Below are 27,504 nucleotides of genomic sequence, written 5' to 3'. Positions count from 1 at the left end.
GGAGGCCATTCGGCCCATCGAGTCTGTACCGGCTCTTGGAAAGAGCACCCTACCCAAGGTCAACACCTCCACCCAACACTAAGGGCAATTTTGGACACTAAAGGCAATTTATCATGGCCAATCCACCTAACCTGCACATCTTTGGACTGTGGAAGGAAACCGGAGCACCCGGAGGAAACCCACGCGCGCACACTGGGAGGATGTGCAGACTCCCCACAGACCAGTGACCCAAGCCAGAATCGAACCTGGGACCCTGAAGCTGTGAAGCAATTGTGCTATCCACAATGCTACCATGCTGCCCCCGATGTTATTTGTGTTGTCAGCTTACAGCTCCATGATGGGTTTTATGTGCTCTTCCATCTCCCTGTAGTTTTTCTAAAGTGGTTATTGAGTGGACAGAAATTGGGGGGGTTCTCAAAACCCATCAATGCCCAAGTTCTTTTGACTTTCCAATTCATGTACAGAGCTCAACTGTCGCCATTAACAAATGCAGAATATGATTTAAAAACAAATGGGAGAGACAATCAGTTAAACTAAGGACTTAAAGCAATCAGCTTCTAATAACTATAGATGTCCAGAGCACTGAAGGTATTTAACTAATCTTCCTCCCATACTCACTCCTACTATAACTTCCAACTTCACTCAATCAGATTATCTGAAAAGGTTATCCATCACAAGCTTGTTATACAATCGCTGCTTGTGCCCACCCTCTGATGTGCTATGGTTTTTAGTGTGTTTAAATCTCCAAAATTATATAGCATTTACAGCACAAACCACTCATGGCTGCACTGCTTTGTGCCAGTGTCTATGCTCCACGAGCCTCTTCCCACACATCTTCATCTAACCCGATCAACATAACCTATTCCTTACTCCCTTGTGTTTATCTGCCTTCTTAAATACATCTATACCCTGTCAAGCCCTCTCAATATATTATACATTTCCTGTCATTCTACAACTTAAACGTTAATGGCCACTTGGGGGAATCCTGCACTGATTGATACCACTCAAATATACAAGCAAAAGGTTTGCTCTATGATGTATGTAGTTTAATTTAGTGTAGGTTTATATATTGTCTTTTTTCATTTCTGTTGGTAGGATGTCTTCCAGCTTCAGGTGCAAGTTATAGTAAATAACAGCAGACTTCCAATGTTACCATTACTGGTTTATTATGAGTTGAGTTACACAAGAGAAATTAATAATTAAGGCCACATTATACATTAGATCTTACATTTATTGTAAATTTAGATTGAGTGATTTAACAAAGCAGCTTCCATTTGTGCCATTTCACTTGTATCCCAAGGACAGCTCTTGAGCACACTACAGCCTTTTGAACTGAAAGCATAGCTTAAGCTATTTTTTTGACTCTCACATACTAGAGAAAACTTTCTTTAAATTAAAATACCATTCGTTGTGGGAGGGAAATTGTTGACTCTGATCATGACGATCCAAATGCTGCTAATAAACTTTGTTAGCGTCACAAGTAGGCTTACATTAATACTACAATGAAGTTTATGTTCTCTTCACTCAAATTCTATTTTGTTTATTGGGTTGGTAATAATCGTTTGACTCAGTTTCACTAGTTACGTTTGATCTTTTGAGCCAAGGCTTTCAGGTTGGCAGGAGAGCCCCAGAGAGTACCAAATATGCTTTTTTCATTCTTTAATGACTCTTCTTGTGACAGTTCTCTCCCTGAAACCACAACATTCTTAATGGCTCTAATAACTTGTGAAGATCCGTTAGTGTATTGATTCAGCCAATTTTCTACCTCTTCCAGGCAACTATCCCCATCAGTGGATGTTAACAGTTCATCGGCCAGACCAATCTTCAGCCCTGTTGCAGGATCCACAGGCTGAGCGCTACTCAACAGTTTAAGAGCATTCCTATATCCAATCAATTTAATCAGTCTGGTTGCTCCACCCCAGCCTGGTGTCAATCCCATGTGTTTATGAACAAAGCGAATCTCACTTCCTGAAGTCATGAGCCTGTTTAAAATACAAGCAAACATGTGTCAATATGAGCTTTTAGTACAGTACACACAACTGACGTGTTACAGGAGAATATTAAAGTTTAGAACCACATTCCCAGTGATGGAGGTGGGGAAAATCGTTTCCTTTTTTAAAAATAAATTTAGAATACCCAATTAAAGGGCAGTTCACCTACCCTGCACATCTTTGGGTTGTGGGGTGAGACCCACGCAGTCACGGGAGAATGTCTAGTGAGGAAAATCTTTTCCAACCTGAAATAGCCTTAACACCTGTATTGTCAGTAGGTTCAGAAGTTCTCCAGCAATGCTGAAACCATCATTAAACAAAGCTATTCACACAGCAGGAACTTTATTCTGATGCATTAATACCGAGGGCTTATTTTTGTATTTGATTTTCAGCACCACAAAGATGCAATATCAGGATATGGATAGGTAGCACTGGTTTCATGGTGTGCCTTTCCACTGAGTATCAGAAATTTGATCCTGCATTAAATGTGGCATCCTAGCCATTCTACATAATGCCAGTGATTGATGGTCAATTTGCACTTTGGTTTACACCGCAAACATTCAAAAGCTATTACAGAATAGTGCCAATTCTGATTTTGCATGTATTTTGGTTCATTTCTCCCAGAATCCAGGTCTGCTCATGCTTATTGAAGATCATTTTCTTTCAGGGGAGGAGGATTTTTCTGATCAAAACCAGCATGCCACAACTGCAAAATGGCAATTCCTCAGCCATTTTTTAAAAACCCACAGCATTACTTCAGGTATATCATAAGGCAAGAAAAAGAAAGCTGCCTCTAGTCCAAAGATTTTGAACTGGGGTCCACGTGATGAACATAATCTCTCCCTCTGCAGATAGCCAGACCACGTGCCATAGGGTAATATCTTGGACAATTTTGTACTCTTTCTGGTACATTTGTTACTATAAGCTATTAAAAAGCTGTAATTATAGTGTTTTCACTTGAATAGCTGATATGACCTTTGAGATTAGCACAGAGGGTCACTAGGAATCCCATCAATTCCAGATTGTCTTCACAATTGTGCAATAGCTCCGAAGGAGAAAAAAAAATGAATAATCACTTTACCAACCATGAAAATTGGATTAAAGTCGCCATTTTTAAAATAGTATGGCTCAACTCTACACATGAAAGTTTCAAAGTTGCTGAACTACATTCACAGATGGCTAGAATACTTTTCCGTGATGCAATTGCATTAGATTTTCAGAAACTCATTTGTAGTAGATTATAGGCAATTTTCTACACTAAATATTAATCCAAATTTTTTGGTGTAATTTTTTATTTAATAAACAAGAAAATAACATATACAGCATTTGGTGGTTATGGGGAAAAAAATAGTTCTATTGGAAATGTTCATTTTATTTCCATGGAGATCCAAGGTGAAATACGAAGCTCCATAGAGCATTTCACATCAAGGTTTATTTCTTTTTTAACTAAACAAGGTAAAGCAGGGAGCAGTACAATCGCACTTGGGAAGCAAAATTCTAAAAGCCTTAAAAACTAAGAGGAAGGGAAAACTGGTAAAAGTAAAGGTTATAGTTTTGCGATAATTCAAACCAATGAGTTAGAATTCTGAAATTCACAATGAATCCCAATTTTAACACAGTAATAATTGAGAGAGGGGTTGGCATATTGACCTAGAAAGGAATGTGGGAGGTATGATCAGTAAGTTCGCAGATGATACCAAAATCGGTGGTATGGCAAATAGAGAGGAGGAAAACCTTAAATTACAGGCCAATATAGATGGACTAGTCAGATGGGCTGAACAAGGTTAAGTTCCATTTACCACTGAAAAGTGTGAGGTGATGCATTTTGGCAGTACTAACAAGGCAAGGGAATACACAATAAACGGTAGGGTCTTAGGAAGTGCAGAAGACCAGAGGGACTTTGGCGTACATATCCCTAGGTCCTGGAAGGAAACAGGATATATCAGTAAGGTGGTTAAGTCGGCATACGGGCTTCGGCTGTACCGAGGAAAGAGGCAGGGGTGCCCTCTGTCCCCCCTGTTGTTTGCATTGGCGATCGAACCCTTGGCCATATCATTGAGGGAGTCTAATAAATGGAGGGGGGTGGTCCGCGGGGGGGGGGGGGGGAAGAGCATTGGGTGTCGCTATACGCGGACGACCTGCTGCTGTATGTGGCGGACCCAATGGAGGGGATGGTGGAGGTCATGCAGACTTGAGGGAGTTTGGGGAGTTCTCAGGCTATAAGCTCAATGTAGGGAAGAGCGAGCTTTTTGTACTACAGGCAGGGGACCAAGAAAGAGGGATAGGGGACCTACCGCTGAGGAGGGCGGAGGGGAGTTTTCGGTATCTAGGGATCCAGATAGCCAGGAGCTGGGGGGCCCTACACAAACTGAATCTGACTAGGTTGGTGGACCAAATGGAGGTGGACTTCAAAAGATGGGACATGTTGCCGCTCTCGTTGGCGGGTAGAGTGCAGTCGGTCAAAATGGTGGTCCTTCCGAGGTTTTTGTTTGTGTTCCAGTGCCTCCCCATCGTGATCACCAAAGGCTTTTTCAAGAGAGTAGGTAGGAGTATTATGGGGTTTGTGTGGGCGAACAAAACCCAGAGGGTAAGGAGACGGTTCCTGGAGCGCAGTAGGGACCGAGGATGGCTGGCGCTGCCAAACCTAGGGAGCTACTACTGGGCAGCAAACGTGGCGATGATCCGTAAGTGGGTTATGGAGGGAGAGGGGGCGGCATGGAAGAGGATGGAGATGGCGTCCTGCAAAGGAGCGAGCTTGGGGGCGCTGGTGACTGCGCCGTTGCCGCTCTCGCCATAAAAGTACACCACGAGCCCTGTGGTGGCGGCAACGTTAAGGATCTGGGGCCAGTGGAGACGGCATAGGGGTGCAGTGGGGGCCTCGGTGTGGTCCCCGATCAGGTGTAACCACCGGTTTGTCCCGGGGAAGATGGACGGGGGGGTTCCAGGGCTGGCACCGGGTGGGGATTAGAAGAATGGGGGACCTGTTCATCGACAGGACATTTGCGAGCCTAGGAGCTACCCCCGGGAAATGCATTCAGATATATGCAGGTGAGGGCTTTTGTGAGGCGGCCGGTCAGGGAATTCCCGCTGCTCCCGACACAGGAAATTCAAGACAGGGTGATCTCGGGTGTATGGGTCGAGGAGGGCAAGGTTTCGGCAATACACCAAGAGATGAAAGAAGAGGGGGAAGCGCTAGCAGAAGAGTTGAAGGGTAAATGGGAAGAGTTGGGGGAGGAGATCGAGGAAGGTTTGTGGGCTGATGCCCTGGGTAGGGTCAATTCCTCCTCCTCATGTGCCAGGCTCAGCCTGATACAATTTAAGGTGGTTCACAGAGCGCACTTGACGGGGGAGAGGTTGAGTAGGTTCTTTGGGGTAGAGGACAGATGTGGAAGGTGTTCAGGGAGTCCGGCGAACCATGTCCATATGTTTTGGTCATGCCCGGCACTGGAGGGGTTCTGGAGAGGAGTGGCGGGAGCAATATCTCAGGTGGTGAAAGTCCGGGTCAAGCCAAGCTGGGGGCTAGCAATATTTGGAGTAGTGGACGAGCCGGGAGTGCAGGAGGCGAAAGAGGCCGGCATTCTGGCCTTTGCGTCCCTGGTAGCGCGGCGAAGGATCTTGCTAATGTGGAAGGAGGCGAAGCCCCCTAGTGTGGAGGCCTGGACAAACGACATGGCTGGGTTCATAAAGTTGGAAAGGATTAAGTTTGCCTTAAGAGGGTCTGCGCAGGGGTTCTACAGGCGGTGGCAACCATTCCTAGACTACCTCGCGGAGCGTTAGAGGAAGGTCGGTCAGCAGCAGCAGCAACCCTGGGGGGTGGGGGGGGGGGACACGAGAGATTGTTTGAGCGGACGAGCGGGGGATAACATGGAGGGTGGGGGAAACTGGCACGAACGGGCGAGAGCCAGTGTATAAAGCTCTAAATATATCATCTTACCATGTATATATATATATCTTGCTCAGGGCGATTTTGTGTTGGGGGGGGGGGGGGGGGTTGTTGTTTGTAAGGGGAAAAAATTGTTTTGTTAAAAAACTTTAATAAATATATATATATTTTTTAAAGTAGGCATACGGGCTACTTTTATTAGCTGAGGCACAGAATAGAAGAGCTAGGAGGTTATTATGGAGCTGTATAAATTGCTTGTTAGGTCACAGCTAGAGTACTGTGTGCAGTTCTGGTCGCCACACTATAGGAAGGATGTGATTGCGCTAGAAGGGGTGCAGAGGAGATTCATCAGAATGTTGCCTGGACTGAAGGGTTTTGGCTGGTCAGGTTGGGATTGTTCTGGGAGCAGAGAAGGCTGAAGTGGGATCTGATTGAGGTGAACAAAATTATGAAGGACATAGATAGGACAAATCTTTTCCCTTTAGTTGAGGGGGTGCAAAGATTTACGATAATGTGCAGAAGATTTAGAGGGGATTTGAGGAAAACCTTTTGAATTTATAGGGTGGTGGGAATCTGGAACTCACTACCTGTTAGGATGGTAGCGGCAGGAACCCTCAACGTTTAAGAAGCATTTAGAAGAGCACTTGAAACGCCACAGTACATAAGGCTACAGACAAAGTGCTGGAAAATGGGATTAGAATAGATAGGTGCTTGCTGACCAGTACAGACACGATGGGCCAACGAGCCTCTTTCTGTGCTGTAGAACTCTGACTTTTCGCAGTTCAGCTGGAATAAGACAAAGTCAAAGAAAGACATTGTGTGGGAGAGAGAAGTACAAGGGGAAGAATGAATGAGTGACCCATTGAATGATGAGGTTTTTTTTCTTGTATTTTGAGCCTTTCCAGACATCAGCAAAATACATAGAAACCTTGAAAGAATTTAGGCATTAGTTAAAAATGAAGGGGAAAATACAGCATTGCGCAAAGAACAGGAATCACAACTTCTTGAAAGCATCTTCCAGAGGAGTAAGAATAGGTAATGTTAAGCACGTCAGTAGATTAAGAGTTAAAGGAGGCAGCTGTGGGAAATAGGAAAAACGTTTTATTTGAAAAAGCTTCAAAAAGTGAAGCATGTATTTGCAATAAGACTTCACATTTATGCTGTGAAAGAGTTAATCATAAGATTCACAGGCAGCAACATTAACATGGTATTATAAACCTGCCCCCGCCCACCAGAAAGAATAAGAAACCAATAAACTGACTACTTTTTGATATGAATTGTTATCACTCGAGGGTTATTTGAAAAAAAAAAGAGTTTAATTTTTTTTTCTTCTGGACAAAAACTCTCACCCATCCTGTGACTTCATAGTGCTAGCTTTCTGAATATCTCTCGATTTAAATGAGGTCACTAGGTTGACACAACATATTTGCAAGCTACAAATTGAATTTGGACACCATATTCAAGGTGTCAGTAAAAGATATGTCACACTCGCCAACATTGAGGGCATTTAAAAGTTTATTGGATAAGCATATGGATGATAATGGCATAGTGTAGGTTAGATGGCTTTTGTTTCGGTGCAACATCGTGGGCCGAAGGGCCTGTACTGCGCTGTATCGTTCTATGTTCTATGTACAATGCTGTTTACTTCTATCTCAGCAAACATTGGGAAAAAATATTAATTTAGCTAAAGTTTATGGAAGGAAGTTGTCTAATTTACCAGAAATAATTTAAAACAGCACTTTTGAAGTCAAATTGTTCAGGGTACGTGACTGATAAGATGGCTACTATACAAATGAGTTTAAAAGCTAGTTTAAAAAATATACCTTTTCAAATACAACTGAAAACTGCCCAACCTTCCCAAACTGTGCATATGCTGGATCATACCATATCTTGAATTTGCTTTGTGTTCCTGAGAGAGCATATTGTTAGATGAGAAAATATGATTAACAGTTAAGATCATTCCTGAACAAAGTAATTTTGTTGAATCCCATTAAGTTCAGATACAAGATTCGATACGGAACTAAGTATTTTCCAGGTACAGCTACTTTAATCAAAACTTCATTTTGCTATTCATTACTGAATTTACTTGATCACTCGTACAAATATATGCAAACTCATCATTGTTACATTAACTTGCTTCCTATGAACAAGACTTCTATGCAATAAACTACTCACTGTTTTGAATGAACAACATTACATCCTTTTGGTGAGCCTTTTCACTGACCGTTGTTAAACAGTTAAATTTACAAAACAAGGGAACTTGTCGCCCAGTCAGGTCTTAGGCATTTTCTCTCATCTCCTCTCCATCAAAAAACACAAAACTATCTGCATAACCTATATAAACTAGAAAAAAAAGGCATTTAAATAACTAATTTTTACTGAGCATTTTTTTTGGTAAAGCTAAATTTTCATCCAATTCTCCCCTTATCTTCACCTCAATTTCTTTAAAACTATTTTAAAATTCCTGAAAAATTTAATAACGGAACACTGAAGCATCCAAAAGGGACTGTGACTAGTTCACTGCTCATTAGTTGAGGAAAATAGTTGAAATTTTCCTCATTCTGAAAACATTGTACTTTAGTTGTCATCGGTCAGGTGACCTTATTGTGGCGCTGTTCTTTGCCACAAGAGGGGGAATTTTTGCCTCATTCAACCTTTTGCCTGGACTTTCTGCCAGCTTCCCGACATGATTACCTCCCTGAAAGTGAAGTGTCATTTTTTTATTCTGAAAATCTGTCAACTCCTAAATAGAACATGGAACAAATCTACAGTATTACTAATGCTTTTAATCTGAAAAGTTGCCTACAGAGAAATTAATCGATAATAGATGTAGCATCGCAAACACTATTTAAAATGAGCGGAAAGCAATTCATTCTACCAATACTCCACAGCAATGACATCTATTGAATGGATGGACAATTGGTGCTCACTTGTATATAATAGTAATGTTTGCAGAATATAGAATTTTGTTTTAAATACAGAGTTTAGAAGGTTAAGGGATGATCCAATTGCACCAATTAAAATTATAAAATAATTCGATATGATCAAGGCAGAAGAGCCATTTTCGCTGGTGAGGAATCCAGGACGAGAAGGGACAATCTTAAAATTAGACCAATGCCATTTAAGAGTCAAATTAGGAAGCATTTTTCCACATAAAAGGGTGGTGGAAATTTGAAATTCTCTCCCACAAAATGTTACAGGCTGCTGGGACAAATTATATTTTCATGACGTGAGATCAACATGATTTTATTAGGTAAGGGTGTTGAGGGATGGAAATCCAGCACAGGTAAAGGGGAGTGGAGGTACGGATTAGTCATGATTTAGTTGAATGATTGAATAAGCTCAAAGGGATGAATGACATACTCCTATCCCTCTCTTCCCCATTTTAAGCTTGTTCAAAATATACTCAAGTCTGTATTCAGCTAATTTTTTCCTAACATAGTAGCATTAAATGAAAGTGGAAGCAAGACTAAGAGGTTCAGCTTTGAACATCCCTTCCCATTCTACTAATCCCAAGAGATCCACTATGAAAGAAAAGTGATCTGGAAAAACAATTCAAGTGTTTTCCTCCCCTTGCTTATAATGGCGCAGTGGAGATGATCAAGAACTGTGCATCTGCACAAACTATCTTTATCTTCTAACCCCTCCTCAAAAAATCCCATACTCAACCTATCTCCAAGTTTGTCTTTCTCACAAGTTCTTAAACATCTTGTAACATCCCAAGTAAGTGCATGCCCATCTTTCCAGAAACTTATGCTTATTTCCAAGCTGTTTTCTGCCTCAGCTCCACACTAAAATGGTCTTATTCAAAATAAGTTCTCTGCAACTGTGACCTTGGTACTCTAACTCTCCCAAACAATCTGCAGCCTTTGACACGGTTGGCCTCACCATTCTTCTCCAACAGCTCTCCTCGTTATCCAGCTGAGTGAGACCTCTCTCAATTGATTCAACTCTTTCAAATCTAATCAGTCAGAGCATCTTCAGTCATGGCTCACCTTTTTGCTCCATTACCTCAGGAATTCCCCCAAAGATTTATACCCAATCTCCCCACTCCAATCCTCATTCTTATGTCACCCAAAGACATTGTGCAGAAAGAGAAGACAAAGGTTCCACTATTTACTGATGACACCCGGCTCTACCTCTTCATCAGACCCTTCTCAACTTTTCCACTACCTATGTTGTCGGTCTGCTTTACTGGCATCCAGACAAAGGGAGACACTGCAAATTTAGTGAAACATTGTGAAGACAAGAATCAATCATCCTCTTTGGATGCCGTTGTTATCAAATCTATACCCTCACTTACCCATCTCAGAGAATACTGAGCAACCTCAGCAGGTCTGACAAAGCTGGGCCTTGACAAAGAGTCATCCAGACTCAAAACGTTTGCTCCCTTTTCTCTCCATAGATGATGTCAGACCTGAGATTGTCCAGTATTCTCTGTTTTTGTTTCAGATTCCAACATCTGCAGTAATTTGCTTTTATCTTCCAGTTACAGCAATCTCAGCATCCAATTCAATCCTCAACTAAACATCTGATGCCACATCAACTCCACAACATGGATAATCTCATTGATGGGATATAGGCATCACTGGCAAGGCCAGCATTAATTGCATAGCCCTAACTGACCAAGGGAGGTGGCGGTGAGCTGCCTTCTTACTGCCTCTACAGTCCATGTGATGTAGTGTATACGCAATGTTGTTAGGAAGGGAGTTCCAGGATTTTGACCCACCGACGGTGAAGGAACTGCAATATATTTCCAAGTCAAATGCAATACGGCTTAGAGGAGAACTATTCCCATGAGCCTCCTGTCTTTATTCTTCTAGGTGGTAAAAGGTTTGGAAGGTGCTGTCAGAGAAGTCTTGGAGAGCTGCTGATAGCTATGATTTCAGCCAATGGAGAATTTTCCCCTCCATTCCCATTGACTTCAATTTTATCCTTAATGCCACACTCAATGAATTGATGTCGAGGGCAGTCACTCTGGAATTCAACTCTTTTATTATTGTTGGACCAAGGCTGCAATGAGGTCCATAGCTACGTGAGCCTGGTGAATTCAAACTGAGCTGCGGGAGCAAGTGTTGCTCTACAGCATTGTCGACAACATCTTCCATCATTTTGCTGATGGGATGGGAGAGCAATTTGGTTTGTCCTGCCAATGTGAACGGAACATTTCTGGGGTTTTCCATTTTCTCAGGTGAATTCCAGTTTGCAGATGTACCGGAACAGCTTGACTAAAGGCACAGCTAGGTCTGGAGCACCAGCCTAGAGTTAGGATTTTGTCCCAGCCCATAGCCTTTGCAGTATTCGGTGTCCTCAGTAGTTTTTTTGATAGCACACGGAGTGAATCAAATTCGCTGAAATCTGGCATCTGCAATGTGGGGACCTCAGAAGGAGACTGGGATGGATCATCCACTTGGCACCTGTGTCTGAAGATGGCTGTAAAAGCGTAATCCTTGTCCTTTGCATTCTGCCATCTTTGAGGATGGAGATGTTGTGGCACCTCCTCCTTCAACTTGTTGTTTAATTATCCACCGTCACTTACTAGATGTGGTAGGACTGCAGGGTTTTGATCTGATCCACAGAATATGGGATTACTTAGCTCGGTTTATTACATGCTGCATCTGCCGTTAGCATGCAAGCAAGTCCTATATTGCAGCTTCACCAGGTTGACAGCTCATTTTTAGGTATACCTGGTGCTAATCCTGTTCATGTTCTCCTACACTCCTGATGATAATGGTAGTGTGAAATATATGCGGTTACAGATTGTGCTGGAATACAATGCTGCTGCTGATGGCTTAGATCATGTCATGGGCGCCTATTTTTGAGCTGTTGGATCTGCTCTGATTCGATTCCATTTAGCATGGTAGTTATATCACAGGGCAGGAGGCTGCCCTTAGTGGTCCACAAGGACCATGCTCTGGTCACTCCTAGCAACACTGTCACGGCTAAATTCAGCTGGGAAAATAGGTTGGTGAGGACAAGGATTTTTACCCTTGTGTTGTTCTTACTACCTGCTGCAGGCTTAGTCAGGTAGCTATGTTCTTCAAGGCTCGAACAGCTTGGTCAGTAGCGGTGCTTCCATGGCTCGGTTAGTGGTGGACATTGAAGACCCCCACTCACCCTCAGTGCCCTGTAACCCAAAAGCTCCACACATGTTTCAGGCCATCTTTTGTTAAAGCCCATCACCTCCAGATTCAACTATTCTAATGATCTGCTGAGCAGCTGGGCGTCTTCCACCCTAGTTCAGCTCACCCAAAGCTTTTGTGCCCATCACCTATCCTGCACCAATGTCTGCTCACAATCAGCTCTGTGCTAAGTGACCGATATTGCGTCCCGATCCATCAATGCCTCCAATTTGAAACTTTTCATCCATGTTCAAATCCCTTCATGATGCTCTGCCTACAAATTCTTGTAACTTCCTCCAGCCGACAACCAATATTTCCTCTTCAGCTGCACAGCCGCGTAGCACTCTAAAAGTTCCCACATAGCTGTGCAAAAGTTGGCTTCTCTGAGTTGCCACGCGTGTGGCTGTGCAAGGAAGTTTAAAAGGCTCCCGTACACTCTTAAAAATAAAAATAAACTGAGGGTGTATTGCAGAATTTCCAGAGGATTAAAGGCAATATGCCAACTCATGCATTGCCCACTCCATTTGACCCACCCTTGGTGGTTGAGCCACCTTGGATCCCAAGCCATGGAATTTCCCTCCACTTTTAAGACTCTCCCTAAAACTTACCTTTTTGATCAAGCCTTTAGTCACCCTTCTAATATCTCCTCCTATGGCTCAATGTTAATTTTTGTCTGACTAACCTTCCATGAAACAAACATTTTTGCACTAAAGATGCAATATAAAATGCTACTGTCATTGACCAGTATAAAGGTATGAACAACTGTGCAGTTCCAAGGACATGCAAAAGTACACAAGCATCACCCCTTTGCTTATTTGCATTTAAACCTCTCATCCACGTTGCTGCATTTCTACTCCTTCCCACATTCTTTATCCCCCATTTTACAACTTATGTATGAATGAAAGAAGGATTGAGATGACAACAACCACCACAAACACAAAATCATCTGATCTTTCAGCAGTTCATTTCATTATATAGCATGTATCAACAACAATCTCAATGGATAATCGGTGCCTGATGTAAAAAAGGGAAAACACCACTCTTTACAGAGATTTTCTTTGGTATTTAAGTTTTAAATTTTAGAGGGGGAAAACCAGTACTGTCCATCAGGTTCCAGTACCAAGCACTAATAAAATCACTCCTAAATATCTAGTTTCCACACCATTGAAACAAGTCTCAATTAATATTTCTCATTTTTCCTACAATTTATTTTTCTTCTTTTTTTAAAAGATAAATTTAGAGTATCCAATTCATTTTTTCCAATTAAGGGGCAATTTAGGTGGCCAATCCATCTAGCCTGCACATCTTTGGGTTGTGGGGGCGAAACCCACGCAAACACGGGGAGAATGTGCCATTTTTCCTACAATGATTGCTAGCTGGACTATAAACATCAGCAAGTGAGAATGTAACACGTCTCACTGGTGGCTTAAATACAAAAACAGCAAGGTTATAATTAAGAAAATAGAATATATTTTTCACATCATTAAATAGAATGGTATTACTGTTCATCCTACCCTCTGCTTCAAGGGAATAGAATCTAAAAGGATTTCAGTAAGTAGAAAACAAAATCAACTTTAAAATTTGCTTTTACTGCACAAATTTTTTTAAAGTATGTACTGGAAACCAAGATTGAAGTGTTTTTATGTTTATAAGTTGAGGAAATTATTGTGGCATTGTGATATCTAAATCAATTGCTGCTTCATTTTGTCTAAGCTAAAACTAAATTAATCGGGTGCTTTTTACCTTATCTGCGGCATTAATTAGTATCAAACTTTGCTGCTTACCTGAAATCGCAGGCGGTAGTAACTTCTGCTCCTCCTCCCAGTGCTTTTCCCTGGACTAAGGCTACACTGACCAGAGGTAGCCTGCACTAGGAATTTCAGAAAAGGTGAATAGACTTCTAATGCATTTAATGTCCAAACTCAATTGAACACAGATCAACATATACAATTCACAGAATTAAAAGCAAATGTATTGCATGATGTTTTTAACAGCACATGTGAAATACAATGTGACCCAAAAAAGATCAAATTTGTTTAAAATTAATTGTTGAAGTTTGAAATTACACAAACTTGCTGTGGTTTAAGATCTTCTTATCCACAGTACAATCAATTATTAAACAACTCTTTAAAAAAAATTACAGGTTGCAAACCAAATCTCGAATGGTGTTCTGATGAATTTGAAAAACGCACTTAATAAATTCTGGTGGTCAACAATGCTGGAGATATAGGCATTTAAGTTTGGTGGAATACCTAGACGGTGGTGTCGGAATTCAGAAACCAAAGGATTTTGATTTTGGCTGTAACCAACGGCAGAAAATTAACAAAATTACTGAAAAATTAAAACATCAGTAAACAAAACTCCAGGGAGTCACGGGAGTCCTGCGAGACGTCCAAGTCGGAACCCTGCCCTGAATGGGCGGGACCGAATGACGCTCGCAAGTAGGTCATAAACCTACTGACGGCCTACATGCGCGGAGGAGTGCAGGACAGGGTAGTCGGGGCCTCCGGGAGGTTGGATGGGTGATGGGTGGGTGTCCTAGAAAGGAGGGGTTGCTGCAAGGGGGCTTGGGGGCCCCCCAGGGACCCCATGGTGGGTTGTCCTCCCTTGGGGGTGTGGGGTAGTGTCCTTGTGTGTAGGGGTGACATTGCCCATGGGTGGGTGCTGTGGGGGACCCACAAGCTCACTTAAAGATCGGGGCACCCTTTCTAAATCGCGGCCCGATCTTTTGAGTTCAGCTCTGCAGTGCTCAAAAAAATTCTACGCGTGGACAAAACCGGTGAGAAACTCCCCAGCGCCTAAAAAAGTGACTATGTATCATTAAATAGCGGTGTGGAACTCGCCGGTAGAACTGGCAAGAAACTCACTGAAAAACCCACCACAAATTAACTTTGAAAGCTTTTGGGAGAATCGCGCCCAAAGAAAATAAAACTTCACAAATCTTGAATAATAGCCTCTAATTGTCACTATATGGCGGAAGTTGACTTAGCAGTTTGTTACAAAACTTTTTGAGAATGCTAAACAACATCTGTGATATAATTCATTTCTGTACCCACATGATTTACATAGTTAATCTGAAGGTTGAAGATTGGTTTGTGTTTTTAAAAAGCTTTGAGCACCAATGTATATTCTAATACATATATCTTTTTTTTAAATGTATTCGTTCATGGACGTTCAAGGCTGTGCCAGCATTTATTGCCCATCCCTAATTACCCTTGAGAGGACAGTTTAGAGCCAACCACATTGTTGTGCGCCTGGAGTCACATGTAGGCCAGACCGGGTAAGGATGGCAGATTTCCTTCCCTAAAGGACATTAGTGGACAAAACCAGATGGGTTTTTGCAACAATTGACAATGGTTTCATGGTCATCAGTAGACTTTTTTTATTCCAGATTTTTTTTTAAAATAAATTGAATTCAAATTTCACTATCTGCAGTGATGGGATTTGAACCTGGGTCCCCAGAGCATTACTCTGGGTCTCTGATTTACCAGTCCCGTGACAATACCACTACGCCTCCACCTCTATTTAAATACCGCTGGAAAGGGAAACTCTAGATTCCAAATCAACCCCAAGGAGAACAATTTAACTGCATCTACTTTCTCTATGTCATCTGAAAGTGGAGGTAAGGGGACAGAGTCAAGATCTCCATTCAAACACACTTGTTTCAAAATATATACTTCGAAAATGCCATCAGACTATTAGCTTTCCAATTTAGAAAAGATATTCCAGAGTTACAATTGTAAAAATAAAGCTAATTTCACATGAAATCCAGAAATGGACCGATTAATCACAATCCCTAAAATTCAGAATTACTTAACATTTAGTTCTATTCTGTATGCAATCTACAATTGTTGAAGAACATCATGGGCTGAATCTTTTATGCTCCTATTTCCAACCTTAGTCTGCATTTCTCACACAGACTTCTGACATAGGCCAGCTGAGAAACATGGAGTGTAGCTGCTCCAGTAGTCCTTCAGTGTGACCGTCAAGGGGAAGTGAAGCCACACACCCTTTGTACAACACTAGCTGCTGTATTCCGGTGAATTGAAATGTTCCAACCACTTTGACATGAGAGAAGGCAAGTGTGTAAGGAAAGTGGGTAGGATAGGTTGGGGAGGGGTGCTAGGGGATGGGTACTAGTTGGTGGGTCAATAACAATTATCCAGGAGTTAGAACTGGTTCTAATCCTTCTTTTCTTCCCTGGACAACTGTTCTACTGAGTGAGTCAGAACTGAAGGCTCCGACTTTAAATCAGTTTCGAAGGATTCCACACAGGGACCTGCCCAATGGAAATTGAAACCTCCTGGGGAATTCCTGTGTGTTCTTTGAGGAGGCCCCCAGAACATCTACTGGGGTACCTACTGGGTATGACCCACCGGAGAACAGAAGATCGGAGCTATATATTACTTTAAAACCCGAAAACAGGGCAGTCTGGAAGACTGATAATTTAATGTTTCAAAAGATATAGCCCTCAATCAGCACTGATCAGTCTGGATGAAGGAGTGTATGCCTGAAATATTAATTTACTTCTTTACTCTTAGAAATTCTGACTTATCTGTTGCTTGTTTCCAGCATTTCATTTTGTCAGTTGTTCAGATTTCAATCAATGACAGTACTGATTTACTTTTTAATCATATATTAGTACCTCAGAAGCCTCGTCAGGGTATTCTGCATAAACATGCAGATCCTCAGTCCATCCTAGAAGGAAAATGCAGAAGCTTTAATTTCTGATTGTTATTATCCTACCTTTGGACAGCAAGATTCTTGCCCATTCTATTGATATCAATTTAATCACATTGTTAAAAATTCCCATTGTCTCCGATTTCATATTAATTTTACTTTTGTGCTCAAGTTAAGAGAACTAAAGAAACAAAGGTAATATGCAAATACAATTATTGTTCCAATCTAAATATAGATTTGAACAATGCACAGCCCAATGTGATGGAAATGGATTTGAATCGAATGAGAGTCTTTCTGCCAAAATCTTTTCGGGTCTCCTACACTGCCACATCAAAAACCATGAGACCGACAGGGCACCAAAGGCCAGGTTCATTAGTTGCTAAAGTGAAAACAAAACCAACATTCTAGCCCATTTAAAGCAAATCTATTTATTGAAAATAAGCACATCACGAATGAGCATCCTAAAAGAATCCAGCTGGCAGTAGTAACTGCACTAAATTTCAAGTCCATTCGCAATAGGAGAACAGAAGAATGTAAGAAACTGGAGCGGGAGGACACCTTCAGCCTACAAGTCCACTCCGTCATTCAATGAGTTAACAGCTGATCTTCTACTGCAACAGCATTCTCCTGCACTATCATCATATCCCTTGATGTTTTTAATATATAGATCTATCAATCTCAGGCTTGAACATGGTCAGTGACTGCGCCTCCATAGCCCTCTGGGGCAGGGAATTCCAAACATTCATCACACTCTGAGTGAAGAAGTCCTAAATGACCTGTCCCTTATTCTGAGACTTTGTTCGCCGTTTCTAAATCCCCAGCCAGGGGAAACATCCTTCCTGCATCTATCCTGTCGAGCCCTGAGAGACATTTATGTTTAAATGAGATGACCTCTCCATTCTTATAAACTCCACAGAATAAGGGCTCAGTCCAACTACTTTTTCCTCAGAGGTCAATCCGTCTATCCCAGGAATTAATTTAGTGAACCTTTGTTGCACTACCTCTGTGGTAAGTATAGCTTTCCTGAGGCAAGGAGACCAAATGTGCACACAATGCTGCAGATGCAGTCTCACCAAGGCACTATATAATTGCAGCAAGACATTTTACTCCTATACTCAAATCCTCCTGAAATAAAAGCCAATAAACAATTTGCCTCCTTAATTGTTTGCTGTTCCTGCATGTTAGCTTTCAGTGACTCATGAATAAGGACACCCAAGTCTCTCTGAAGTTCAACACTTCTTGTTTCTTTTTAAAATTCATTTACGGGATGTGGGCGTCGAAGGTTAGGCCAGCATCTATTGCCCATCCCTAGGAGCCCTTCAGAAGGTGGTGGTGAGTTGCCTTCTTGAACCGTTGCAATCCCCGAGGCATAGGTACACCCACTGTGCTGTTAGGGAGGGAATTCCAGGATTTTGCCCCAGTGACAGTGAAGGAACGGCGATACATTTCCAAATCATGGTGGTGAGTGATTTGGAGGGGAACCTCAAGGTAGTGGGGTTCCCAGGTATCTGCTGCTCTTGCCCTTCTAGATGGCAGTGGTCGTGGGTTTGGAAGGTGCTGTCTAAGGAACCTTGGTGAGTTACAGCAGTGCATCTTGTAGATGCTACACAAGGCTGCCACTGTTCGTCAGTGGTGGAGGGTTTGAATGTTTGTGGAAGGGGTAGCAATCAAGCTGGCTGTTTTGTCCTGGATGGTGTTGGGCTTCTCGAGTGTTGTTGGAGCTGCACTCATCCAGGCAAGCGCAGAGTACTTCATTTCACTCTTGACTTGTGACTTGTAGATAGTGGACAGGCTTTTGGGAGTCAGGAGAGTTACTCGTCGTAGGATTCCTAGCCTTTGACCTGCCCTGGTAGCCACAGTGTTAATATGGCTACTCGGGTTCAGTTTCTGATCAATGGTAACCAGGATGTTGATTGTGGGGGATTCAACGATGGTAATGCTATTGAATGTCAAGGGCCGGTGGCTATATCCTCTTTTGTAGGAGATGGTCATTGCCTGGCACTTGTGTGGCACGAAGATAACTTGCCACTTGTCAGCCCAAGCCTGGATGTTGTCCAGATCTTGCTGCATTTGGACATGGATTGCTTCATTGTCTGAGCAATCATGAATGGTGTTGAATATTATGAAGTCAACCACAAACATCCCCGCTTCTGATCTTATGATGGAAGTGGGGTCATTGATGAAGCGGCTGAAGATGGTTCGGCCTAGGACACTACCCTGCTCTGGGGAAGTTAGCCCAGATCGATACTCAGGGCTATCAACAGCCCATCAACCCAGGTATTTGCAGTTACATTCAGGACTGTTTGCAGCCCATCTATCCAGGCACCTGCAGTTAAATTGGCTATCCCCGGGAACAATTGCAACATATTAGCAATTGAATACCGGGCCAGACCTGTCGGCGCCTGCAGTGGCCGAAACAAAGACAGGTGAACGACCACCCCCCGATCGAGGAATCGCCTCACCATTGGACACATCGACCCCAGGGATTGGGAACAAATCCAATCACTTGGGACTCAGGGTCAAGGGCCGCCCCGGGAGGCGGGAAGCCCCTGGGCCCTATAAAAGTGAGGGGCCAAGTTCAGATCTCTCTCTCTCTCCTCTTCGCCTGCTCGAGACCTTCGCAAGAACAGCAACCGGCAACAGTAAGTTTGAATCCAGCGATCGCTATCCGGTAGACACACCTAGCCACCGACCTGTAGCAGCCTTTTGAATCCCGCGGGCCAGATCTGATTGGACAAGCCATTCGTTTCCCTGACCTGGTGGGCTCTTCCTAAGTTAAGTATTGGCCAGTAGTGATAGGTTTATTATATAGAAAGTAGCATTTGGGTATTAATATTGCTTGTTGTATATAATAAATGACCGTTGTTTTAATCCTTACTAAGCGGTGTGCTGTATTATTAATCATAACCTGAACTTGAACCACGTGGCGGTATCATAAAGATACCTGGCGACTCATGAGCAAAGGTGACGTAATCAGAGCAAATAGACTAAGGTTAAAAAGAGCAACAATCCCCACATCCAAATCATTGGTATAGATTTTGAATATCTAAGGCTCAAGCACTGATCCCTTCAGTACCCCAATAGTCCCAGCCTGCCAACCTGAGCATTAACCATTTATTTCTACTCTCAGTTTTCTGTCCATTAACCATGCCAGTACATTACCTCCAATCCTATGTGCTCTAATTGTGCTTACTAAGCTCTTGTGAGGAGACCTTCTTATAACCTTTATTAGTGTCACAGGTATGCTTACATTGCACTGCAATGAAGCTACTGTGAAAAGTCCCTAGTCGCCACCTTCGCCTGTTTGGGTACACTGAGGGAGAATTCAGAATATCCAGTTCACCTGACAAGCAAGTCTTTCGGTACCTGTGGGAGAAAACCGGAGCATCCGGAGGAAACCCACGCAGATATGGGGAGAATGTGCAAACTCTGCCCAGACAGTGACCCAAGCCGGGATTGAACCCAGGTTCCTGGTGCTGTGAATAGTGCTAACCACTGTGCTACCGTGCCACCTCAAAATATGTCTGAAAATCTAAATAGAGCACTGGTTACCATGTATCTATAATACAAACTTATACTTTCTTTTAGATTTTGTTCTAAATGTTATAACATTTTGAATAGAATGGAGGATGAGATTTAAAATATTGGACAGGCACCTTTAACAATGGCTCCCCAACCTGCCTAAGTTACCAGAAGTGAAGTAATAATGTGTTTTGTAGTATTTGCTTACTTACCTCAGGGTTTGACATTGCTTTAACTGCATTTAGATCAAAACCAGAACAGAATGTGTTGTCTGCACCTCTCAGAATAAGCCCTTTGCCATTCGTCCAATGCTCCAGTTCTTCCACCCTATCCCGTAAATCTAACATCATTGTTCCTTGCAAAGGAAACAAAACAAAGTTTTTAAAAAGAGGAAAATATAATTGTGTCAAAAGTGTTACCACTAACGATTACCAGATTGGTTTGGAATAATTAATACATTCAAACCTTTCTGTCAATTCTCCCCACTGCTTAGTAACTGCCCTTCATATAAATTGGTAAAACATTCCTTGGCAGCCACAAGACAATATTATACACAAGTACACGCTGTAGAAGATTAGAACTTATATTTGGAACATTGTCTTGTATTCCAGTTTGCCAGTTAGCAAATGTGTCTTTATAAGTAACAACATTCATCAAATTAGGAGTGTTTGTTGTGGAATAAATATCAATTGTAGTGTATGACTTGGACCCTAAAAAATAATTAAAAGCTCTTGTTTCGCAGGGGAAGGAGGAAAAGACTATACAACTCTAAAAACAATTTAGATCCTAGTCATTTTCAAAAATTTTAACTGCATTAATATGATTTTATTTCTGTCCTATACTAAAAGAACTATTCTCAACATCTTCCTATGTTGGAGCGAACAATTTCTAAACCCATGTACAAATGGACACTTACGAAGGTGTTAAAACTGATGCAAGGCAGAAAATATTGAGGCTCCGCGGAGGCCAACTACCAAGCTTATAAACTTAACACTTGCGACTCATTTTACAAATTAAATATCACGAAAAGATGTAAGATTAGAATTTTCCAAGAGAACTGTAGGGCTGCCAGACTAGTTATACTGCCCGCTCCACATCACTCTGCCTAACAAAAAATTAACTCTGCATATGCATGGTTGCAGAAATACTGAAAGCTCCATTTGCCCGAATCAAATTGCTGGGTAGATTTTAATATTAAAATAGAGTTAGTTGGCTATCCTTTTGTGGCCATGGCATATAAATTTATGGTCTAAACATAGATCACACATAGATTACATTGTCCAAATTTTGTTTTAAAATGCTGGATAAACACAACAGGCTAAGCAGCTTCTGTGGAAAGAAACGGTTCATGCTTCAGGTCGAGTGACCTTTTATAAGAATGCTGTACATTTTGTTTCAATGCAAAGCAGTTTGGGGTTTTATCTACACAAAACTGTGCAGTATAACTAAGCCAATGAAAGCAGAATTCAAATGTCAGTTAAATGTTTTGTAAGTCTCCATAAAATGTCCTTTCTTGATGGTTTCCCCTGTCTCCATTGTTCAGTATTACCAGCCGACTAAAGCTGATTATTGTTATTGGATTTGTTTATTGTCATGTGTACCGAGGTACTGTGAAAAGTATTTTTCTCCGAGCAGCTCAACAGATCATTAAGTACATGGGAAGAAAAGGGAATAAAAGAAAATACATAATAGGGCAACACAAGGTATACATAAGCACCGGCATCGGATGAAGCATACAGGGGTGTAGTGTTAATGAGGTCAGTCCATAAGAGGGTCATTTAGGAGTCTGTTAACAGCGGGGAAGAAGCTGTTTTTGAGTCTGTTCGTGCGTGTTCTCATACTTCTGTATCTCCTGCCTGATGGAAGAAGTTGGAAGCGTGAGTAAGCCGGGTGGGGGGGGGGGGGGGGTCTTTGATTATGCTGCCCGCTTTCCCCAAGCAGCGGGAGGTGTAGATGGAATCAATGGATGGGAGGCAGGTTCGTGTGATGGACTGGGCGGTGTTCACGACTATCTGAAGTTTCTTGCGGTCCTGGGCCGAGTAGTTGCCATATCAGGCTGTGATGCAGCCAGATCGGATGCTTTCTATGGTGCATCTGTAAAAGTTGGTACGGGTTAATGTGGACATGCCGAATTTCCTTAGTTTCCTGAGGAAGAATAAGCGCTGTTGTGCTTTCTTGGTGGTAGCGTCGATGTGGGTGGACCAGGACAGAGTTTTGGAGATGTGCACCCGTAGGAATTTGAAACTGCTAACCATCTCCACCTCAGTCCGTTGATGCTGACAGGGGTGTGTACGATACTTTGCTTCCAGAAGTCAATGACCAGCTCTTTAGTTTTGCTGGCATTGAGGGAGAGATTGTTGTCGGTGCACAACTCCACTAGGTTCTCTATCTCCCTCCTGTACTCTGACTCGTCGTTATTCGAGATCCGGCCCACTATGGTCGTATCGTCAGCAAATTTGTAGATAGAGTTGGAACCAGATTTTGCCACGCATTCGTATGTGCACAGGGAGTAGAGTAGGGGGCTAAGTACGCAGCCTTGCGGGGCCCCGGTGTTGAGGACTATTGTGGAGGAGGTGTTGTTCATTCTTACTGATTGTGGCCTGTTGGTCAGAAAATCGAGGATCCAGTTGCAGAGTGGGGAGCCAAGTCCTAGGTTTTGGAGCTTTGATATGAGCTTGGCTGCGATTATGGTCTTGAAGGCGGAGCTGCAGTCAATAAATTGGTGTCTGATGTAGTCCTTGTTATCAAGGTGCTCTAGGGATGAGTGTAGAGTCAGGGAAATGGCATCTGCTGTGGACCGGTTGCGAATTGCAGTGGATCAAGGCGTTCTGAGAGTATGGAGGTGATGCGCTTCATGATCACCCTCTCGAAGCACTTCATTACGACTGAAGTCAGGGCCACCGGACAGGAGTCATTGAGGCACGTTGCCTGGTTCTTCTTTGGCACCAGTATGATGGTGGTCTTCTTGAAGCAGGTGGGGACCTCGGAGTGGAGCAGGCACAGGTTAAAGATGTCCGCGAACACCTCTGCCAGCTGGTCCGCGCAGGCTCCGAGTGCACGACCAGGGATCCCGTCCGGGCCCGTCGCCTTCCGAGGGTTCACTGTCAGGAAGGCCGATCTGACTTCACAAGCTGTGATGGTGGGTATGGGTGGGTTATGGGCTGCTGGGTCACTCAACAGCAGATTGTTGGTTACCTGCTCAAACCGAGCATAGAATTCATTGAGTTCATCGGGGAAGGATGCGCTGCTGCCGGAGATACTGCTCGGCTTCGCTTTGTCGCCCGTTATGTTGTTTATTACTTGCCACAACCGCCGAGAGTCTGTCGGTGAGTCTAGCTTGGTTTGATATTCTCTCTTGGCATCTCGGATGGCTTTGCGGAGGTCGTACCTGGATTTCTTGTATAGGTCAGGGTCGTCTGACTTGAACACCTCAGATCTGTCCTTCAGTCGGGAGTCAATCTCGCGATTGAGCCATGGTTTCCGGTTGGGGAACGTACGTACTGCTTTCTTTGGCACGCAGTCGTCCACACATTTGCTGATGAAGTCTGTGAGGTGGTGGCATACCCATTTAAGTTGGTCACTGAGTTCTTAAATATGGACCAGTCCACTGTCTCTAAGCAGTCACGTAAGAGTTCTTCTTTTTCCTTGGACCAGCACTGCACGACCTTCTTAGCTGGATTCTCCCGCTTGAGTTTCTGCTTGTATGCCGGCAGAAGGAGCACCGTCTTATGGTCTGATTTCCCAAAGTGCGGTCGGGGATTGAACGGTAGGCGCCCTTGATTTCGGAGTAGCAGTGGTCAAGAGGGTTGTCACCCATGCTGGGACAGGAGATGTTCTGACAACTGGTAAACCTCCTAAATGGTTTCATTTTTCAGAAAGGTTAACAAGTTTACCCAGACCGACACTTGCTCAACTAAAAAATGTGGAGTAAAATTGTGAAATAAAAAGATTAGATACGTCAAGGCCTTATTCAATTGCGAACTTGGAATGTTATTGGCATGAGAGTATTGCCATGACCTTAGTGATTATGCAAGCTTAAGCCATTTTTTAATGAAAGAAATAGGGAGAGTAAAATCTAATTATGGAATCATGATGTGAATTCCAGACGTGACTTGATGGGTCAGAGGTGATTTAGTTTGCATTGTGCATCTGTGTTGAGTCCAAAACCAACTTGGAAGCCAATACGTGTGCCTTTAATTCACCTAACCACCTGTCAGCATCTACCTCATGGAACTACTGGATTTTGACTTTCATTTTGTATTTAATGTAGGTCTTTCAATATAAGACAATAATAAACAAAATTTTAACTCACAAGAACTGTTCCCCCACCAGAAAATAACCAACAAGAACAGTTTTTTTTTTTTTAAAAGCAGCTGGACAACTTCTTTAGCCTGTGCTCCTCATTAGGAGGTAACCATATCATACCAGAAAATGCATTCTTTCGCTCAGGGTGGTTTATCATCAGGGTAGCTACTCCATTTTGATCTTTCTGCAAATCAATGGATCCACCAGGAAGCTGCTGAAGTTTTGCCTTTATGTCATCTTCATTCATTCGGTAAACAGATGTGTATACAGACAGACTTCTCTGTTGCAGTACTTGATTCCTTAAGCCGCAAGGCAGACATTTATGGATGCAGAACATGGCTTCCACTTACTCAACACTGAAAATAAAATAGAAGTCAACTTCATTAAAAAAGTGTTCTCCTTTTCCTCCTCTCTGTACTATTAAACATATGCTCTCACAATCCACCTTTTCCCTTTTGTATAAATCAGTTGGATCTAACAATTCTACAATCCAACGTTAATTCTACATAATGTACAGCAGTAGATGGGTTATACATATTTATTCAAATTAGTTCTACCAAATATTTCAAAACAATGGGAACTTAAAATGTTTTTGCAGCCTAATTCTTCAAATGGTTTATAATGCTTTTCAAGCTTGAACACTCATACATTTTGGGAATGCCATGTTATGATATTGCAGAAGCAACGCTCCAACATGTTTCAATGTGGACCGGATACATTCACACTCAGGATTGCGTACCTAATGGGTTCATGCCATTATTTTTGATATCATGGAGATTACATTTTTAAAAATTCATTCATGGTATGTAGGTGTCACTGGCAAGGCCAGCATTGAGCGTCCATCTAAATTCCCTTGAGGTGGTGGTGATATGGCACCTTCTTTAACCACTGCTGTCCATCTGGTGCAAGTACACACAGAGTGCTGTTAAGGTAGTTTCACAATTTTGATGCAGCAATGATGAAGAAATGTCAATATATTTCCAGGTCAGCAAGGTGTGCAACTTGGGAGGAGAACTTGCAGGCAGTGGTGTTGAATGCACCTTCTGTCCTTTATCTTTGAAGGGGTAGAGATCATCAACGGATTTCACCATTGGCGGGATCCTCCAGTCCGCTGGCAGCGCCCCCCTGCGGGTTTCCCGACGGCGTGAGGTGGCCACAATGGGTAACCCCATTGGCCGGCTGCAGGAACAGAGAGTCCCACTCCGGCAGGGCGCACTGCACAGAAAACACGACTGGCGGACTGGTGAATCCTGCCCCATGGGTTTGTAAGATGCTGTCAAAGCAGCCTTGGCAATTTGCAGAAGTCCATCGTGTGGATGGTACCCATAGCTCCCTCTGTGCACCGTTGGTGGAGGGAGTGAATGCTGTATGTTATGATGGAAAAAACACCCTGAAATTATACACAGAACTATTGGACTTTAAAAAAATACCTGAGTTTTATACTTTAAAAATGGACACAGACCCCAGCCACTGACAGGAATGGCTGCTGGGTGTTTCTCGAAGGAATAATGGTTCCAGACAAGGTAATTCTAAAATAATGCAAAGACTGATTACCATGTCCAGTAAAGACAAAGGGAACATGATGGACATATCAAAGAGCGAGTATAATTGCCTAGACCGACTAGTGGACTCCAATTTGAATACACAAAGAGAGGGGCTAGCTGAAAGAGCTGCCCATGGTCTGTCTGCCTCACTGTTGATCTGTGTGTGTGTGCTGTGAGAAAAGCAGCTGGAAGTTTGTCACACTAGAGGTGATACAGGCTTTGGGAAGTCAGGACATGACTTTCTCACAACAGAATGGCCAGAATCTAATCTGCTCTTGTAGCCAGTTTTATGTATATGGCTAGTCCAGGTTTAGTTTCTGACCCCCATGATGATCATTGTCTGACACTTGGGTGGCATAAAGATTACTCGCCACTTAGGCGCTCGAGGCTGAATGTTGCCCATGCAGACACAGATCGCTTCATTATCTGCGGAATTACAAATGGAACTGAACACTGCAATCATCAGCAAACATCACTTTTGTGAAAAGGAGTGGACCAGGGGGTCACGGAGGTACCATGCCAACCACAATACATATTTTCAGAATAAGTATTACATTTAAAAAGTTTCAAGGAGATTTAAAAAAATATATGAACTTAATTAAATATATCAACGTTTAGTTAAAATGCAAACACTACCATTTGTATCGTGTAAATAATCAAAGTGTAACTGCTGAGAGAGCTATACATTTACACAGTTGCAGAGCACATTTCTTGGCATGTGGAGTTGGAAATCCAGCCAAACAATGTACACAAGCTCATCCAAGATTGGTAGCAGCAGAGTGAACGCAACATTAATTCCAAAAGGCCATGAGCTCATACTAGAGCTAGTATGAGAACGTGTCGACCCTCATAAAATAGAAACAATCTTTAGAGTTCAGCACGAACCGTTACCGTATACTATATTGTCCCTCATCTGTTCAGCAAATACAGATTCAAAGTAACACATCAGCGGCCCACTTTCTCCCCAGCTATCCAGATGCGGCGCTTCATTGTACAGGCAAGTCTGTAAGCAAAGTCGAGCTCGTTTGTTCAAATGTAATTTAAGCATAAAAATCACCTTCTTCCGGTCGAAGTGCCGTTTACTGCAATCCCTCCCTCATTTAATGCTGAAACCACATTAGTTCTGATTTCTTTCCTTAACTTTAATATTTGTATTTGAAGAGCTGCTGCAGCCTCCGCACTCAATGTTAGTCCGGGAGGAACACGCGCACTGATCGAACGTTCCGCGCGAGAACGTTCCGCGCTTTGGAATCCCGGATCCAATGGATCATTGTGACGCCACAATAGCAGCTGTCAATCAATCCCCGGACATGTTTCATGATTAAATATTTTCATTAAGCACTTTGAGCCTTCGGGCAGCAACAGTCTTCCTTCTTAATATTTAATTGGAGGGGATTTCTGTTCATCTGCTACTGGATCCGGATAAACACATTTTTTAGCAAAAGTGGAGGAGTCTG

General features: G+C 42.7%; 1 protein-coding gene across 2 annotated transcripts; it reads right to left on the bottom strand.

Moving 5' to 3' along the window:
• Nucleotides 1-1,149: 1,149 nt before the first annotated feature.
• On the bottom strand, nucleotides 1,150-27,269 carry echdc1 (enoyl CoA hydratase domain containing 1). 2 transcript variants are annotated; one of them, XM_072499243.1, is made up of 6 exons: nucleotides 27,105-27,269; nucleotides 24,624-24,859; nucleotides 20,411-20,553; nucleotides 16,642-16,694; nucleotides 13,781-13,861; nucleotides 1,150-1,982 (listed from the first exon to the last, which is right to left on the bottom strand). In XM_072499243.1, the coding sequence occupies exons 2-6, from the start codon at nucleotides 24,838-24,840 to the stop codon at nucleotides 1,577-1,579; spliced, it is 900 nt and encodes a 299-aa protein (XP_072355344.1). In that variant the 5' UTR covers nucleotides 24,841-24,859; nucleotides 27,105-27,269; the 3' UTR covers nucleotides 1,150-1,576. The 2 variants fall into 2 exon arrangements, with proteins under 2 accessions (XP_072355344.1, XP_072355346.1); XM_072499245.1 differs by lacking the exon at nucleotides 27,105-27,269 and adding an exon at nucleotides 26,939-27,017.
• Nucleotides 27,270-27,504: the final 235 nt, after the last annotated feature.

Source organism: Scyliorhinus torazame, chromosome 4 (assembly GCF_047496885.1).
Source record: "Scyliorhinus torazame isolate Kashiwa2021f chromosome 4, sScyTor2.1, whole genome shotgun sequence".
NCBI lineage: Eukaryota > Metazoa > Chordata > Chondrichthyes > Carcharhiniformes > Scyliorhinidae > Scyliorhinus > Scyliorhinus torazame.
The sequence above is the reverse complement of the archived record's forward strand: the minus strand, read 5'-3'. Positions and strand labels throughout refer to the sequence as shown.